Genomic DNA, 16,812 nt, shown 5'->3' with positions numbered 1-16,812 from the left:
GTCTTCATGGAGAAAACAAACAGTTAACATGCATAGGTGGTGAATCTTGGACCAGGGAGAGAGAAGATAACAGACTAAGAGAGGGACTGTGGTTAGAGAGGAGTATGAGGGGGAAAAAGAAAAAAAGGGAAGGGGCCGATAACTACCACGTGAAGTGGGAAGAGTTGACTATGAAAATAATCAAAAAAGGGAAGTGAATGTAGAATGCAGGAGTTGAAGGTGAATTGGCTGGACAGAAGACCATGGAAGAGGTACTAGGATGGAGAATAAGCGGAATTAGAAGTAGCTGGTTTAGGACATTAAGGTGAAGAGGGAAGGTCTGAAATGTGGGAGGTGGCCAGGGTCCTGGCTGTAAATAAATGGGAGACTATTGGGGATTACAGTATCAAGGGTTGAAATTTTAGGTTAAAAGAGGGATGGAGCTTGGATAGGAGCCCAACAGTATGGAAAAGAGTTGTTAAAGAGACTGGGAAAATCTTGTTGGTATGGGGGCAGTAAGGCAGAAGACCTGTGGGTTAGGTGCAGATATTCTTCAAAATTCCTGGGGGGAGAGAGTGCAGGATGTGCACTTCATTTCCTGCATTTGTGCTGCTCGATACAGAGAATAATTACCAACTGGTGAAGTTAGTTATACTTTGACTGGAGCTCACCAACTTGGCTGTAATTGTATGGGTGACAGTGTGAACCCACATGCTGGAATTCCTGTCCTTTATTTGTTTTTTTGTGGAGGGGGGGGGGGAAAGGAAGCAAAAAAGAAAAAAAAAAAAAAAAAGGGGGGGGGGGAGGAGGGAGAAGAAAAAGACAAAAACCAAAAAGCAAATATCAGTCATAGGGAAAAATAAACTGAAACCCATGAAGAAGGCTGCACATTTGACTTCACAGTCTCAGAGTTAAGAAATAAGAGAATTAAGAGTATCTGCACAACTGAAATGCACTACTATGCTAGTAGTGCAGACATTGCCAAGGCTCTCTTCTGAATGTGGGAGGTGGGAATGCTGAGCAGCTGTGCCTGCTGCTGTCATATGATGCTGATCCTCTGAGTTGCAGGGCGGCTGTATGTTTCAGGCTCTCAATCTTTTCACGACATTGCAAAGTGGTTGAATAATTAGATTTTCTTTCTGCTAGGTTGGAAAACAGAATATTAGGACACAAAATAGTCATCCTAGATTTTGTATTGAATATTCTTGATTACATGTAATTTTTTCCTAAGAGTACATTTGCATTTGAACTATTAAAATGTAAAATTATCTATAGTTGGCATATCTGATTCCTTCCTGCTACAGTGTGCATCCAGACTTTATTAAGAGTGGGATTAATCCTCATATACTAAATTTTTATTTATAAATCAGAAGGGAGAAAATTACATTTCTTATTTCAGCCCAAAATAGGCCTCATAGTTCAGTTTAGCAGCTGCTGTAAAAAGTTTAACAAAGTATTTGGATAGACTTCTGTGTACTTTGAGAAGAAGCTTACAAAAGCTACTTAAACACGTCAGCATATTCTGGTTTCCAAGTCTGTCAGATTTTCCATTTAGAGGACTAAAACTTTAGTAATTGGTATAGCGTGTGTGTTTTAAATATCTTAAATATATTTATTGATAGGTTATAGAAGTCTGTGCCAGCAAGTTGTCATAATTCTCTATGTAGCACAATACTTAGGGTTGCTCAAAGAAAAAAAATTGTTCTGTTTTAAGTTTTATTTGTCTTAAGACTGATTCTCAGTTTTTCTGCCTTTGGAGAAACAAATGGAGTAGCGGTGATCTTTTTTAAAATCTGGCAAGCTATTACTATCATGGGTGTAGAGAGAATACTGCTTTTAGCTAATGACGGTGAACATTCATTGTTGGTTATCTCTAAATTACTGTTGACTGCTGTAGTGTGAGTTTAAATCTTGTCTACATCAAACAACATCATATCAATATTAAACTGTTCTTTTGAAAAAGACAAATTTGGAAAAGATAGAAACTTGGTAATTTTGTGACAACTAATTGTCTTAGTCACTTAGGGAAACTGGATCAGAACCTGTATAAGCTGCGTCTGATTCATCCTCGTATTTACAAATCTTTCAGTTCAGGTATTAAAAATGATCAAAACACACCCTGAAGAATTATTAAGTTTTATGATTTATTTTTATTTGGAAATATGATCCCTTTTAGCCTTTTCTTCTAATATCAGTGTTGGAGTTGGATTACTTTTTTTTCTCAACTCAGTGTATGAACAAGGTAACTTATGATGGACTCTCTTCTGGTGGTTAGAAAATATAAAGCAGTGTAAGTAGTATCTGATTATAAAAGTATTCTTGTTGCGCTCCAGGGCATGAATTTGTCTTTTGACAGCTACTAAATGTGCAAGAAGAATAAAGGGAAGGTGTGAGTCAGCTTTTTTTGACTAGGAAAAATGCCTTTTTCCCCACTGACAGTTCTGGAAGATTGTATGGCATTGGTCTTGTTACTTCAAAAAATCTCCTGACTCAACATTAAATATGTAAAGGTCCTAGAATTAAAGAAACAGTTAACATCAGATATAAGACAAAAAAAAAAAAGTTGTACTGCTTAACATGCTAAGGGATATGGAATTCTTTGTAGTAGAAGGTCAGTATACCAAATTATGTGGCTGGTAGTAGAGGAAGAGGTACCTTTTTTATTTCACTGACAGTTTTCTGCTGCAATCTAAATGTCTGATGCATTCTACAGTAAAATAAATCTGCCTGTAAACATCCACTAGAAAACTTTATAAGTAGTTTGAAGAAAAAACTTACAGAAATAATACATTTATTGCTTTAAACAATTTATTTCATTGCAAGTTTAAATAGCCTTCAGTAATAAAATCGTAATGCCATGGAACATGTTCCAAATTTAAAGTCCCACTCTATGTAATGGCACAATCCCATCTGATGTCTGTTTAATGCTTTATGTTACTTTATGTCCCTGTCTGAATAAAAGCAATACATAACCAACTGTTGTGGTTTAACAGTGGAAGGTAGCCAAGTACTACACAGCCGCTCTCTAGTCTCTCTCTTACTCTCCCTCCTCAATGGGACAGGGGGAGAAAAGCAGATGAAAAATGCTCATGGGTTGAGATAAGGACAGGGAGATCACTCACCAGTTACTGTGACAGTCAATGTAGGGAACAGACTCAGTATAGGGAAGATTAATGTCATTTATTGCCTGTTACTAAGAGACTAGAACAGCAAGAACTAAAAGCAAATGAAAGACATATAAGGCCAGTACACCAACTAAACAAAAAATTACCTAGTCTAGCAAGTGCTTCACTGGTCCTTGAGGACTTTAAGACATTGTGCCAGTGCGAAATGTGTTATTTACATAGTTCTCTAGTAAGGCAAAAAAAAAAAAAAAAGACTGTATGAAATCTGTTTTCTAGAGCATTGCAATGCATAATTGTTTAGAACCTGGTACCTTGTTACTAGCATGTTATCAATTGCAAGGAATACTTTAATCCTTCAATTACAAAAAAGTTCTGAAGTATTAATTATTAGGGGGTAAAAAAGGAAAACATCACGAACTTGTAGTCTGTTAGAAGGAGAAAGCTGCAAATTTTGAACAGATACCGTAGAACAGGTAAGAACTGAAAATGTTTTTACTTAGGCTAAAGAGCTGCAGCAAATATTTTAACGTTCTTTATGTATTTCACTAAAACTGTTGATTGAGATGAACCTAACATGCAGCAAGTCTCAGAACATTTCGATATGCAAAATCATATTCTGATATGTCATCACAGACTGCAAAGAAGTCACGAATAATTACTGATGCATGAATTTGACACAATCATACCATGCTTAGATAGAAATAATAATTTTGCTTTATTGTGGTTTACCTACCATTAAAGTGCTCAGGGTGTAAGCATTTTTTGGAGGAATATTATATAGACATAACGCAAGTGGAATTGGCTTTACCTTTTGGGAAGCAATGACACCTTGACTCTTTTTGCTTTTTTCTTCATTCCTAGCTCAGTGAAGACAGCATAGCTGTAATTTTTTAACATGTAATGTTTGCATTTGATCTTGCAGAGCCCTTTGATGGGACAAACACTGCTAGAGCTGTACATGAAAAACAGAAGTTTGATTGTATCAAAAATGAACTTCTCAAGGTAAATGTTGCATCTGATGTCATTTTTTCCTGTCACTTTAGTTTTCAAAATAATTATAAAAAGGATAGTCATTGAACTGTCCTGCTTCTGATGTTTGTGTTATGATAGGATTTATGCTTTGTAATGTGTGTATGTATATACAAACTTACACATATTGCATATAAAATTACATATATATGTAAATCTTGTTTAAATAGGAGTAGTAAAACTATTAATATCTATGCTAATAAGAATCAGGCTTAAATTGAAATGAGTACTTGAAATTGTAAACCCTTTGTCTTAAGAATTTTCAGTTTTACATAAACAAGAAAATACTGTGATAGTTGATAGCTGTAAAAACATAACCATCTTCACTCATTATTTCTTCCTACGCTAATTTGACTGGTAATAAAAAAATGTTTTATACCTCTTACCGTCCCTTTTTTTTTTTTTTTTTAATGCCTTGTTTTTCCGCTGTTTTTTGACAACAGAAGTGATTTGTTAGTTTTCTTTGGGGAAATCACGCTCATAATTTTAGCACATGAGTAATTAAAACTGGAGCTTACGCTGTTCCAGTCAGTGGAGGAGACAAAAACTTTGAGTGAAAAAAACTGTGATTTAGGCCTTGGTTAAATATTGTGCTTTTAAAAATCTTTACATCCAGTTATTGTATTCTTTTCTGCTATGATAGTTACTACATTTGGGAATATGCTCATGTATCTAAGCTCAAATTCTGGTGTTCTGAGATTTGACTCTTCATAGCGCAGTTATAAGTAGTGATTGGTGTTCAGAACTGGCTTCCACCTTTAACCAGTTAGACATCGTAATTCTGTTCAGAAACGTTGGCTTCCTTCTATTTATTTATTTTAGCATAAAAAATACCTAACTGTCCACATTTTTTTCCATAAAATACTTGATAATCCGCTAAAGCAATGATTGACATAGTTTGGGATCTCAGTGCTGTTCTGTGCTGAAATGAGAATGAACTTCTCCTTTCAGAGTTTTGAATTAAGAAATTGTTTTCAAACCTGTGTGGTTTTCTGGAAAAAGTAAGAGCAGTTGTCCAAGCTGTCTGGAAGCTTATATGTTGGAGTATCCTGGAATCCAGAAAAGAATACAGAAAAATTGTAAATAACCTATTAAATAACCTATTTTAAAGACACGAATTCTGGTAATGTTAGAATATAACCTCCTGCCTCAGGAGCAGTGGCATGCTTTTCAGATAATTATTTTTTACAGGCAGATTATCAATGTAATAAATAAAGTGAACACTTCAGTCTCCACAAACATTAAATCTACTCTCTTCTTGAAAGCACATACCTTTCTCAATAATTCAGTACATCTTGTGTACCTTTAGGATTCTTTTTCCCTAAAATAAATAAATATTATGACTTGGAGTGGAGGTAAAGAATCAAACTGATATTTGTGGATATGTGAGGCTTACTACTTACAGTGATATTTAAATATAAATGGCAAAGATGATTTTTGCCTTTTTAATTCTTTTACTTTTTTCCCCCAGTCTTGGCAGATACTGCAAATAAAGAAAAACCTAAACTGTATACTACCCGTAAAAGGAAGTCGACGGAAAAAATAACCAACTTCTTTTTCTCCATTTTGGATCCTGCTGAAATACAGAACAGTATCAAAATAAAAATGCAGTTATGGGCACGAGTTTTTTTATGACGTGCTTTTCTTGGTAAACTTTTGTTAAGGAAATCTTTATAAGACAGAATACATATTTTATTATTGACACTTGTTAATACTGCTGTTTATTCAAACGTGTTTTCTGAAAACACTTGCATTGTTGACTTCTAGAAGAGACTTGTGACTCAAACAGCAGACTACATGAATAAATACGTTCTAAGGAGATATGGGGAATGTACTGACTTGTTTCTATAATCTGTGTAATCATCAGTTAAGACACATCTAACAATGAAATATAGGAATTCAGAGCAAATGATTGAGTCTGAAACCTTAAATCATTGCACACTTTACTCTCTGGATGAACAGACAGTCTGTGCTTTATGTGTGCTTAACGCAGTATGCACTTTTGCTCGGCTCAGCACTTTCTGGTTTTATTTCCCATTTATATGGAACAAAAGGCAAAAGTTTATGCAAATTAAGATTATATTTGTTAATTCCTGGATACCAAGAACTGTAAACTGGAATTTTCAAACAACAGTTCTACTACAAAGAAGTTGAAATAAAAAGGGACAAAACAATTTATATAATGCTTCGTATTGACCAACAGTAGGCAAGATAATTTTCAGTGCTTCATTTTACATATTCAGAGTAGTAGTGGTGTCTGCTTAAAAAAAAACTCAACCTTCAACTGCTACAGTAAGCTGGCCTTTTGTTCTGATTTTGTGCAAGTATTTGTAAATTGGTCAGGTACTATAAAATGAATTTAAATAAGTCTTGAAAATTTCAATCTTGAAAACTTTACCTTTTCCAAATGGAAGTTGTGAAACTTCTTTTAGACCTGCTGTAGCACAGTTTGTGCCTCTCATTTCTTTGTTATTAAAGACCAATTAAGTGTCGAAACTGTACTTAAAATTGATGTCAAAATCGTGTTCATTTTTAAAGTTTAATATTTTATATGGTGTCCAGTGAAATAAAGTTTATATATGGAAAATACAGCTTTTTTCCTTTTTTTGTTGTTTGGTATTGGCCATTTAAAATATTTTCTAAAATTAAATAGAAAACGAAATGAATGTAAAGGTCAAGGCAGCTGTTAAAACTTTTCTATGGCTATTTTGCACTGCATCCAGGTATAACTTTCATCTATTGCCGCTTCTACCATGGTTGTGAAAGCCCTTACGACTGTTAAACAGCAAACATTGCTTCTTGTGCAAAATGTAAATTCTAATGTAAGTGTTACAATACAGTTTGTATTACTTCTGCAAACTTCCTCCTGAGATGTCACTTACACAAACAATTGTGATCCAGTCTATCTAATAGTTTGGCTTGCTTCTTGAAACAGTTTCCTTCTGCAATGTACACAGGCTTTCAGTTTTAATCTGACTGGCAAACCACTAAAATATTGTCCCTCCAAGTGTATTTGCCTCCATATTGGCCTTCATCTTTATAAGTTGATAGGTTTTTCACCTTCCTTTTTACCTCATTTTATTTGAAATGCAACCAGAAGTTTTTAGTGCAGAATGATGCCTTGATTAAAAGATGGCATACAAATGGGGAGGTGGAGATGTTGCTTTAAAAAAAAATAATAAAAATCTTGCCATCTTTTTGTCTATAAAATGTAAACTTTATTGAAAATAGTATAACTAAGAATGGGCATGTGTTTAAACTTTGCAAAAATGTGTTTTAAGTGAGCTGGACATGAATGACAAAACTTCATGCATGACTATCTCATAAGAGATATAGACTCACGGAATCACAGAATTGAGGGGGTTGGAAGGGACCTCGAAAGATCATCAGGTCCAATCATCTTGCCAAAGCAAGTTCCTTAGACCAGGGTGCCCAGGTAGGTGTCCAGATGGGCCTTGAATATCTCCAGAGAAGGAGACTTCACAACCTCCCTGGGCAACCTGTCCCAGTGCTCTGTCACCCTCACCGTGAAGAAGTTCTTTTGCGTGTTGGTGCCGAACTATATGCGATCCATCTTGTGACCATTACTCCTTGTCCTGTCCCCACAAACCACTGAAAAGAGGTTGGCCAAATCCCTCTGTCTCCCACACCTCAGGTATTTATACACATTGATGAGATCCCCTCTCAGTCTTTTCTCCAGGCTGAACAGACCCAGGTGTCTCAGCCTTTCCTCATAGGGAAGATGCTCCAGGCCCCGTATCATCTTTGTGGCCCTCTGCTGGACTCTTTCCAGGAGATCCCTGTCTTTCTTGTACCAGGGAGCCCAGAACTGGACACAGTACTCCAGGTGAGGCCTGACCAGGGCAGAGTAGAGGGGCAGCATCACCTTCCTTGACCTGCTGTCCACGCTCCTTTTAACGCACCCCAGGATCCCATTGTCCCTCTTGGCCATGAGGGCACAGTGCTGGCTCATGATCAGCACATGTACAGTAAAAAATAACCATCACTTTTGGAGTTAACATGTCCCACACCTTAAATTGTTTTGTGTTAGAAATGTTTTTTTTTTTCAGTATCTGTTTCAAAATAGGCCAATAAAAATCTGAAACCTTCAAGCAACTTCTTAAAGTGACCCAATTCAGTAATCTTTTGAATACAATCTTACAATGGCCTGTATCCTTAAAAATAATATTAAAAAGAAAAAAAAAAAAGAAAATAAAAAAGTTGATGTACTTCTGATAAGCTATATTTATAATCAAAAATGTAAAGTCTAGATGTTAGTTTTTGCAAATGTTGGGACAAGCATTTTTGTCACATCCTCTCTTAAGAGAAAACTCCACAGTAATTAACACTGAAGTAGCACTTAGCTGTGTTAGCTCAATTACAGGCACTATCCGGTGACATGCAAATTAATGTGACTTGGTTTACCTTACGGTGAAAGAAGCGAATTGGACAAGTGGGTATCTAGCAAGAGCACAGACAGTGGCAATATTTTCATGTATTAAAAGATAATCTGAGAGGTCCAGAAAACAAATTTCACTAGTGTCATCTTATATTATTCTTTTGTCAAGGCAAACAAGTGTCATTACTTTCCATGGAAATGCCAGACAACTGGAACAAGCGGGCATGATGTCAGGCTGCAACTCTTGACCGAAAACCCCAGCTAAAGTGCCACAGTATCAATTGTTTTGGGATAAGGACTAGGAGCTGAACTTTAACTTGGATTCAGTTCTGCATACACTAAAAGGTCTGTTTTTCATTGCTGACCAACGTTTTAATGTGTGTGCAAGACACTCACATCTCTGAGGCCTCTTACTACCTACAATCAAAAATGCTTTATTTCAGCTCTGTAATTTTAGGGGTAGTTCTGTGTACTTGTTTTGGCGTTGGGTTCACCTGTCACTTCTCACATAAATAATGTCAGAAACTGCTAATGTCTTATCTAGGATTTTAGGAACTCTCTTTAATCTTCTAGTGGGGTTTTTAATTAATCGGCTTAGATTTGTATGGGAGCAAGAGCTCCCAGTTCAATGTTACCAAGAGCTTCCAATTAAATAAGAGTAGTACCAGAACTGGCATAGGCTGTATGCTGTGAAAATTGAACTTCATGTATCTTCTAGCTCTCTTGCTTCTCATTATATGTGATATTTGAACTAACTGGGGGAGGGGGCATAACAAATATACTCTACGTATCTTAAGGTGTTCTGACAATATGAGAGTTATTTTTAAGAAATGCCTTCAGAAGAATCATAGAATGGCTCAGGTTGGAAGGGACCTCATAGATCATTTATTTCCAAACCCACTGCCATAGGCAGGGATGCCACCCACCAGACCAGGTTGCTCAAAGAATTCAATATAAAACAATTTTAAGACCCAAATTGAAGGGTTACATGGTTATTTTGGATAAATAGGCAGACATAACAGGAGGATGCAAGAGGAATTCTAGATCACCTAAAGGTAGTGTTTGTGAATACCATTCTAAATGCCTATTTGGAAACAATGCTTTATTTGAATTTAGGTCACTGAACTTGATTCACAGTACATTTATTTGATGTTAAATTTCAGTCCTTCAGAGAATGTCACTCCTGATCTAATGTACTCTTGCTCTGGAGAATCTCACATGTACTTTGTAGCGTTTGTTTTTGTCGTGTTTGTCTTGTTTTCTCTAGAAATTCAGTTGATTTTTTAATCCTTATGTGTATTGATATAAATCTTTCCCTCATACAGAGTTTGATGGTTGTAAGAGAAGCATGAAAGAATATGCTGTTTTGGTCAACTTAAAGGCTAAAGTAAATTGTGAGAAATACAGAAAGGAGAGAACAAGTTCTGAAAATAATTTGGAGTGGTACTGGTGAAAGGGTTGTCACCTTGTTGTCACCTTCCTCTCACTGTGTGTGGAATGAATCAAAACTTGTGCAATACACACGTTTCATATAGATTCATTTCTACCAGGCTGTAATGCTCATCTACCATACATACACTTTCTCTGCACTCACAATAAAATCTAGAGTTTAAGTTTAGTATGCATTTCAAGTACTCTTCTTTGAGAAATTACATTTTGACCTTGTGAATTGTGTACCACTGGTGTCAGTGGGTTGGTCAGGAGAACAGATTGCTTTTATACACACATGCTGTTTAGGAAGTATTTTACATCAGGTGAATTTGACAGTAAAGTTTTAATTTAGCACTGCAGAAAGATCTTGTACTTAGAAATACCTGCTTGGGTGTTTCTGTACTTAAAACACTAGGAAGAGTTCGCTGATTGCTTGACAACTGTCTTAGAACTAAAATTACTGAGATTAGAGTTGTGCTGGGTGTAAAAACATTGTATATACCTGAAATAATTTGGAAGTTCTTCAGTTAGAATCTGAGCATAGATGCTTTTCTCTCCCTCTTTCATTTTATTTTTATTTTATTTTATTTTATTTTATTTTATTTTATTTTATTTTATTTTATTTTATTTTATTTTATTTTATTTTATTTCACTTCATTTTTATTATTTTTAAAGACTTTTTTTGGCTAGTGATTTGGAAGTACTTCCATTTTGTTTGTGAAAACCACAGGCTTCTGAGTGAAAATGCAGAATGTTAAAGGACAAATGGGGCTTGACGTTAACTCTTCATGGTAATACGATTTGGTTTTGCTTTAAATTAGTATCGGTTCTAGTCCACCGGAAAAAGATACTTGAGATGCCCTGGGATTTAATACGTCAGTGGATTTCGGGGTTCAAACATATGCCCTACATGTTGTTGAAATCAGCAGTGCACCCGATACCCCTCAGAGCACAGCATTAATTACTAAAGGTGCACATCCAAGTCACCCCCTGGGTAATCTCCTGTGACCTCTCTAGCTCCAGGAGGTCTTGCCTTGAGCCACCACATGTCCCCAGCTGGGCTCCACGCTGGAAATAGCATTTGGGCATGCCAAAAGCGCCTTTTTTTGCAGGGGCAGGAGAAAACACTCGCTTTGTTTGTGCCTCCCCCCACTCCAGCTCTTTAACCAGACCCACTTGGAGCAGCTTGGCCGGGGCTTGGGCCCCGTTCCCCAGCCCGTGGTGGCCTTTGCCTCTGGGGCGGCGTGCGGCCAGGCGGCCGCTGCCACGTGCCCTGGCACCCGGTTGGTGCTAGGACCCGGGGTGGGACCGGCAGCGAGTCGGTGCTGCAACTTCACTGCCTCTATTTAAAGACTGCCCTGAGTCAGGAGAAGCGAGAGCTGCTGGGGATGACAGTTGCTTCAGGCAACCCTGGGGAGGACAGGGTCGGGGGTAAAAATCACCGTCGAGGGCCTGAGCTAGAAAGGGCATGGAGGGGTACCGTGGCGCCGAGTGTGACCGGGCATCTGAGACCTCCTCCTTCATAGAGGATGAAGAAGAAGAGGAAGAGGAGGAGGAGGAGGAAGAAGAGGAGGAAGAAGAGGAGGAGGAGGCCGTGGACCCAGAGGAAGCAGAGGAGCTGAGTAACAGGTACTGCCTCCCCTGTGGGGGCTGCTGGCGGCCTTGCCTGACAGCACTGCCCTGTGGAGGCGAAGGTTTGGGCCTGGGCCCGGTTCGGTTCCTCTTCCCCCTTCCCACCCCTGCAGGGGCTCTTTGGCTGCTGCAGATATGAGGTGGGGGTTGTTTTGGGTGGGGATGGCCGTAATTAGGTTTTGTGCAGCAAGCGCCGGCTCTGAGTTCCCTGAAAGCTTTTCTATTTAAAGAGCCTCCGGCATGCCAGCTCAAGTGGCATCTCCCTCTGCTCCTCCCTTTCTGGCTGACTCTTTGTCACATTTCGATCTGAGACGTGCTGGAGATTTGCCTGTCGGAGAGAAAACGGTCAAATATGATAATGGTGCAGTTAAATTTGTTCCTTTTTTCTGCCTTCGCTCCCGTCCCTCCCTCATCAGTCATTTCGTTTCTCAAAAAAGTAAAACTTGTTCTACACACTCCACTAACAGGAGATCTCAGGAGATTTGTGGAGTGGAATGAGGTGTCATTTGATTTTTTGATTTTTTGATTTTTTAACTCTTACGTGGAAGCTGTGGTTTTGTTTGTTTGTTTGTTTGTTTGTTTGTTTTTCCTAACACTGTGTTTCTGCCGTGAGGAAAATAAGGAGAGGGAACTTGGCCCAGCACACGATGTGTGGTGTTGGTCCCACACTGGATGTGGGGGCGTCTGCAGCTCAACTCACCCTAACGTCGTCTTTGGCCATGCAAACGCTGTTGCTTTCATAAAGAGACAGAGAGGCCACTCCTTTGTACCAGGCTGCAAGGTTTCTGGAGCAAAGCCAACCATTTCAGGGTGCATACTTCAGGAAGAACCGATAACATCACCGTTGACTGTTTAAGATATTTTCAGAAAGAACATTTATATGAAATTTTGGTCATACAGGACCTAAAACCAAAGTGCTGTGGAGCCATCCTGCATTTAGAAACTGCTCTGAGTATGAAAATGCAAAACATTTCTCATTTTCACTGAGCTTCACCAGGAGAGAAAGAGATGGCTGAAGAGAGGTGGTGGGGCAGCATCTGTGCAGCCTAAACCACCCTGAGTCCTGCAGGAGTGAAATTTAAACAGGGAAACGTAGCTCAGGAGAGCTGGGAAAGTTCTGTGTTCTGAGAATGAAGAGCCAGTTTTCCAGAAAAGGGGGGATGCCTCCTGTAGGTAAGGCTGCTTTTCTCCCAAGGGAGACGTTTACTCAGGTCCACACAGGCAGTGAGAGGGGTTACGTGACTATAAATGGTATTTACACCTGCGCATAGCTGTAACCTGACAAGAAAACCAGCTGAAGCTGGAGCTACTCACTGCAGACAGCTAAAATACAACAGCCTGGATTCTTTTTTAATGCTATCTGCAATTAAATGGCTAATAATAAAACTCAAATTGTAGAACACAGCAAGAGTAGGAATGGCTAACTTTTCCATTAAAGGAATGGAAATACATGCCTGTATGTAGCACTGCAGTTATTTACTGCTCACGATGGGAGGACGACTTCTCCTCAGGTGCCTGTTTGCAGCTCCCCACAGCTGTGACTTGCTGCTGGCTAGCAGCCTCTGCAACCAAAGCTCAGGCGTTGCATTGCAATGCTTAATTAAACCACAGAAATAATTCCCTTTAGCAGTCAGTTATATTACAAATTCCAGAGTTCATACCTACCCTTAACCATCTACTAATAAGAGAGATCAGAGCCTACCAGTGAGTTCTTTAACAGCTGTGCCCAGTGGTAACTGAGTATATAACTCCATTTGATTAGTTTAATTAGGGTAATTGAGATGCAAAATTTTGGTTTTGGCACATACATTAACTGCATTGGGCATTCAGAAATAGCTTATTAAAGTTAAATAAAATGGATTCTTTAACAGCTTAAATTTTGCTATTGCAAATGTCAATGTGCTAGTAGAGTTTAAAGCCTTCTGCTATGCTTACTGCCTGGGCAAAATTCCTGGGAAGTACTGGCTAAGCAAGAACAGCAGGGCAAAGCCCCTTCCATGTACTCACTGAGTCTGTAAGATAGTTGTTGGTTGACAAACATTTTTTAAAGCCCCGGATGCAGAACATAATTTTCTGGTGTTTTGAAAACGTAGCTGAGAGGAGATGTAACCAATATGCAAACTTGGCTGAAGACAGCCTGTCCTGGCCCCTGTCGTCACTGATTTATTTTTAACAGCCCCAAGCTCTCTGCCGTTTTTGTGTTCCTCCTTTACATGCAGTTGAATGGCACCTGATTGTGCAACATTGCAGTCAGTGGGAAGTTCCCCATTGGCTCCTTCTATTTCCATCTTTCGAGCACGCAAATTCTCATTCCTATTTTATAAAAGAGTTATGCAACACAACGGCTGGCCCAAGGTCGGGAAGTGCTTCAGGGAGTGAAGCAGAAGAGTCTCGGTGTTCCCCTGCTCCCTTCACGTCACTGTACAAGCCCTGGCTGACCTGCACCACTTCCACATGTGTTCCTTTGCAGAAGTTATGGAGCTGGGCATAGTTTTTGTTGCAGCTTTTTTCATGCATGCCCCTTCCAGCAGAGAAGCCTGGCTTCTGTGTCTTGTTAATCCCCACCAGCTGCCTGAGCAACGAGCAGGTGTCTGTGTACAGGGCTCTGATGGCAGGCCAGGGTAAAGGTTTGGTTTTGTTTCCCTTCCATAGCACAGGTAAAACGCCAGCCAGCTATCAGACCCCCATGGGTTACTGAGAGCACTTCTGAGGACTAAGAAAATTATTCTTCCCTGATAGAAAGTGCTTTCCTGTTGGAAATGCACCAAGTAATTCATAAGTCTCTTTAGAGTGTTAAAAAAATGCATAAAGTTGCAGCAGAGCTTATGGCTTGCCCAAGAATTATGATGCCTGCACATAAAGCAGAAAAGTTCAGGTTTTACTAAGCTTTGTAATGTAATCTGTAAACAATTTGGTTTCCTATCACAGTTTGTTATGCAAGTAGTGAGACTAACACACGACATCAGAACCCAATATAAAGCTGGCGTAAGGCATCACATCCTGGTCAGTATAAATAACCCATTCATCTTCGGAAGGTTCATGCAATATTTTCTTGCCTTTGGGCATTTTGCTGTCTGAGACTAATGGCTCTTGACAGATGTCTTTATTTATTTATTTTTTTCCTAGTTCCATGTAGAATAAATCGTTTAAATAGCAAAACTATTTTCAAAGCGCTTGTTTTATATTTTAAGGCAAACAGCAAATATGAGTAGATTTTAATTTTTGTGCTGGTAACTGTGAGATTACAGTCTTGTTGTGGGAAGATAGCACCCAAGTGATTTGTGTACCTGCTAGAATACCTGAGCCTCTAACCGCTACGTGACACTTGAGCAGCTGCAGCACAGTTCTGCCTCTCATAACTTTCCCAACTGATTTCCTTTTGCAGAAAGGGAAGGTCTCAGGATGTGTCTTATAACATAAGGCAGGGCTTATGTTATAAGGGCTCTGCAGTCGATTTATGTGTGTTTCCAGGTAGCTGGAATGGGTGTGGGACTCTTTTTATCTATTTAGTGATGACCTAAGAAGGCCAGTTAATGGGGAGAAAGTCATGGAGTTCTGGAAATTCCATTTCCCACTCCCCCTATTTTCCTTTTTTTTTTCCCCCTTCTCATTTTTACATGAAGTAGTCATTCCACAGGAAGATATGAAGTTAACAGTAGGCTAATACATGAAAGGCTGGGTTTAAAATAATGAGTTTCTGGTAGTTCCTAATTCTCTTACCCTGCAGAAGGAAAAGGATGATCTATTGCCCTAGGAAATGCAGAGCAATAGGGAGACACAGCTGAGCATACAGATTGCTGTAGGGCGAAAGGGGCAGCATGGTGAAGGCAGAGACTGCAGGAATGCGCAGAACAAAATCACAGAAAAAGAACATGTTTCTTTCAGCTAGGATGGGAAGTTGGCCTAACCAATTTTTTTCTCCTTGCGCTGTGCTGCGGAGTTGTGGTAGGAGACTTTAGGAAATGAGAGACCTTGCCTGTGCAGGCCACTGCCACAGCTTGACATCCAGGACGTACAGGGACATCCTGGCATCCAGGGAGGTGAAAAGTCCTCCCCAGCATCATACGCAAGGGAGCACGAGCTCAGCCTGCCACGCTGGGCTAGAAGTCTGAAATCCCAGCAGGCACGGCATGCAAGTTGTGGTGAGAGGCAGGAGACTATGAGAAGCAGAAGAAGATAAGAAATCTCTGTGGTTTGGGCTATTACAACAGGAAGCACAAAACAGATTGTTGGTGTCTTCAAGAACTATAAAAGTTTTGAGCCAGTGTCCTAGCGTGGAAATAACAGACTGGCTGGTTTGCCAACAAGATTGGGTGTGAAATGTCTGTTTGGAAAAAAGCAGCGTTGTCTGATGTCCCTGGATGTCAGCACTTTCACATCTCTGTTTATGCGCCTGGAACACTGGGAATGTCTTTTTGCAATGGCAGACACTTCCAGTGACTAGAAGCCTACTGCTGTACAGCATACAAATTCTACAGAGAACTAGAGGAGCATTTGGAAGTATGTTGGATGAAAAAGCTTAAATTGTATGTCTTTCATTCTGGCTTAAAAATATAAAGCAGCAGCTCATTACGCTGCAGAGGAAGATGGACTGTGACTGCAACTTTGGAAAACAGAGGATGACTTGAATAATTGAAGCTCTTCGCATAGGCAGGGCCAGGGCAGCCTGTTCTTAATGACTAATACCAGATGAAGTGGGAGAGCTGCTCTATTCTGTGTGGGATTTTATTTAATAACACCAGTGCAGAGGAGAAGGTTAAAAAATATATGAGGGCTATTCAGAAGTTGAAAAATCTATAAAAAGATTAGGCTTCTGTTATTGTGGACTCAGATAGGACCTGAATGTACTTCCTTAGTACTAATGCTATGGATTTTATTTATTTATTTGCTTATGCTATGCCCAAGTCAACCCAATACCAAATCATGAAACAGGCAAAGGAAGAGGTAGCAGCAAAATTGATGCAGGTTTTGTTTGCTTTGTCTGTTCTTCCACACTATAAATCTTACCTATGAAGCTGGCCTTGCTAGGGAGTACCACACCTAGGCAGGTAATCAGCTGTCTATGCTGCTGTTTTGGTTTGTTTTTGCTTTGGTTTGTGGGCTGGGCATTGCATTATGTTTTGGTTTGGTTTGGTTTTGGTTTAGTTTGGTTTGGTGGTGTTTTGTTTGTTTGTTTTTGGCTAAGACATGATTATTTGTCATTGTACTGTCAGACTT

At 39.2% G+C, this 16,812-nt stretch overlaps 2 protein-coding genes across 5 annotated transcripts in view; both read left to right on the top strand.

Annotated features, from left to right (window-relative positions):
• The window catches only part of TENT2 (terminal nucleotidyltransferase 2), a 41,014-nt gene extending 34,309 nt beyond the window's left edge, over positions 1–6,705 (top strand). For all 4 annotated transcript variants that reach the window (XM_084304917.1, XM_084304919.1, XM_084304918.1 and 1 more), the window contains 2 exons: positions 4,027–4,106; positions 5,605–6,705. In XM_084304917.1, coding sequence (XP_084161043.1) covers positions 4,027–4,106; positions 5,605–5,679 — 155 coding nt within the window. In that variant the 3' untranslated portion in view covers positions 5,680–6,705. The remainder of the gene's footprint in view (positions 1–4,026; positions 4,107–5,604) is intronic.
• Positions 6,706–11,350: 4,645 nt separating this feature from the next.
• The window catches only part of CMYA5 (cardiomyopathy associated 5), a 46,039-nt gene continuing 40,577 nt past the window's right edge, over positions 11,351–16,812 (top strand). The window contains exon 1 of the mRNA XM_084305764.1: positions 11,351–11,592. Within this exon, the coding sequence (XP_084161890.1) occupies positions 11,432–11,592 (161 nt within the window). The 5' untranslated portion in view covers positions 11,351–11,431. The remainder of the gene's footprint in view (positions 11,593–16,812) is intronic.

Source organism: Netta rufina (assembly GCF_964035555.1).
Source record: "Netta rufina genome assembly, chromosome: Z".
NCBI classification, from domain to species: Eukaryota; Metazoa; Chordata; class Aves; order Anseriformes; family Anatidae; genus Netta; species Netta rufina.
This window is presented reverse-complemented; position numbering and strand designations above follow the sequence as displayed.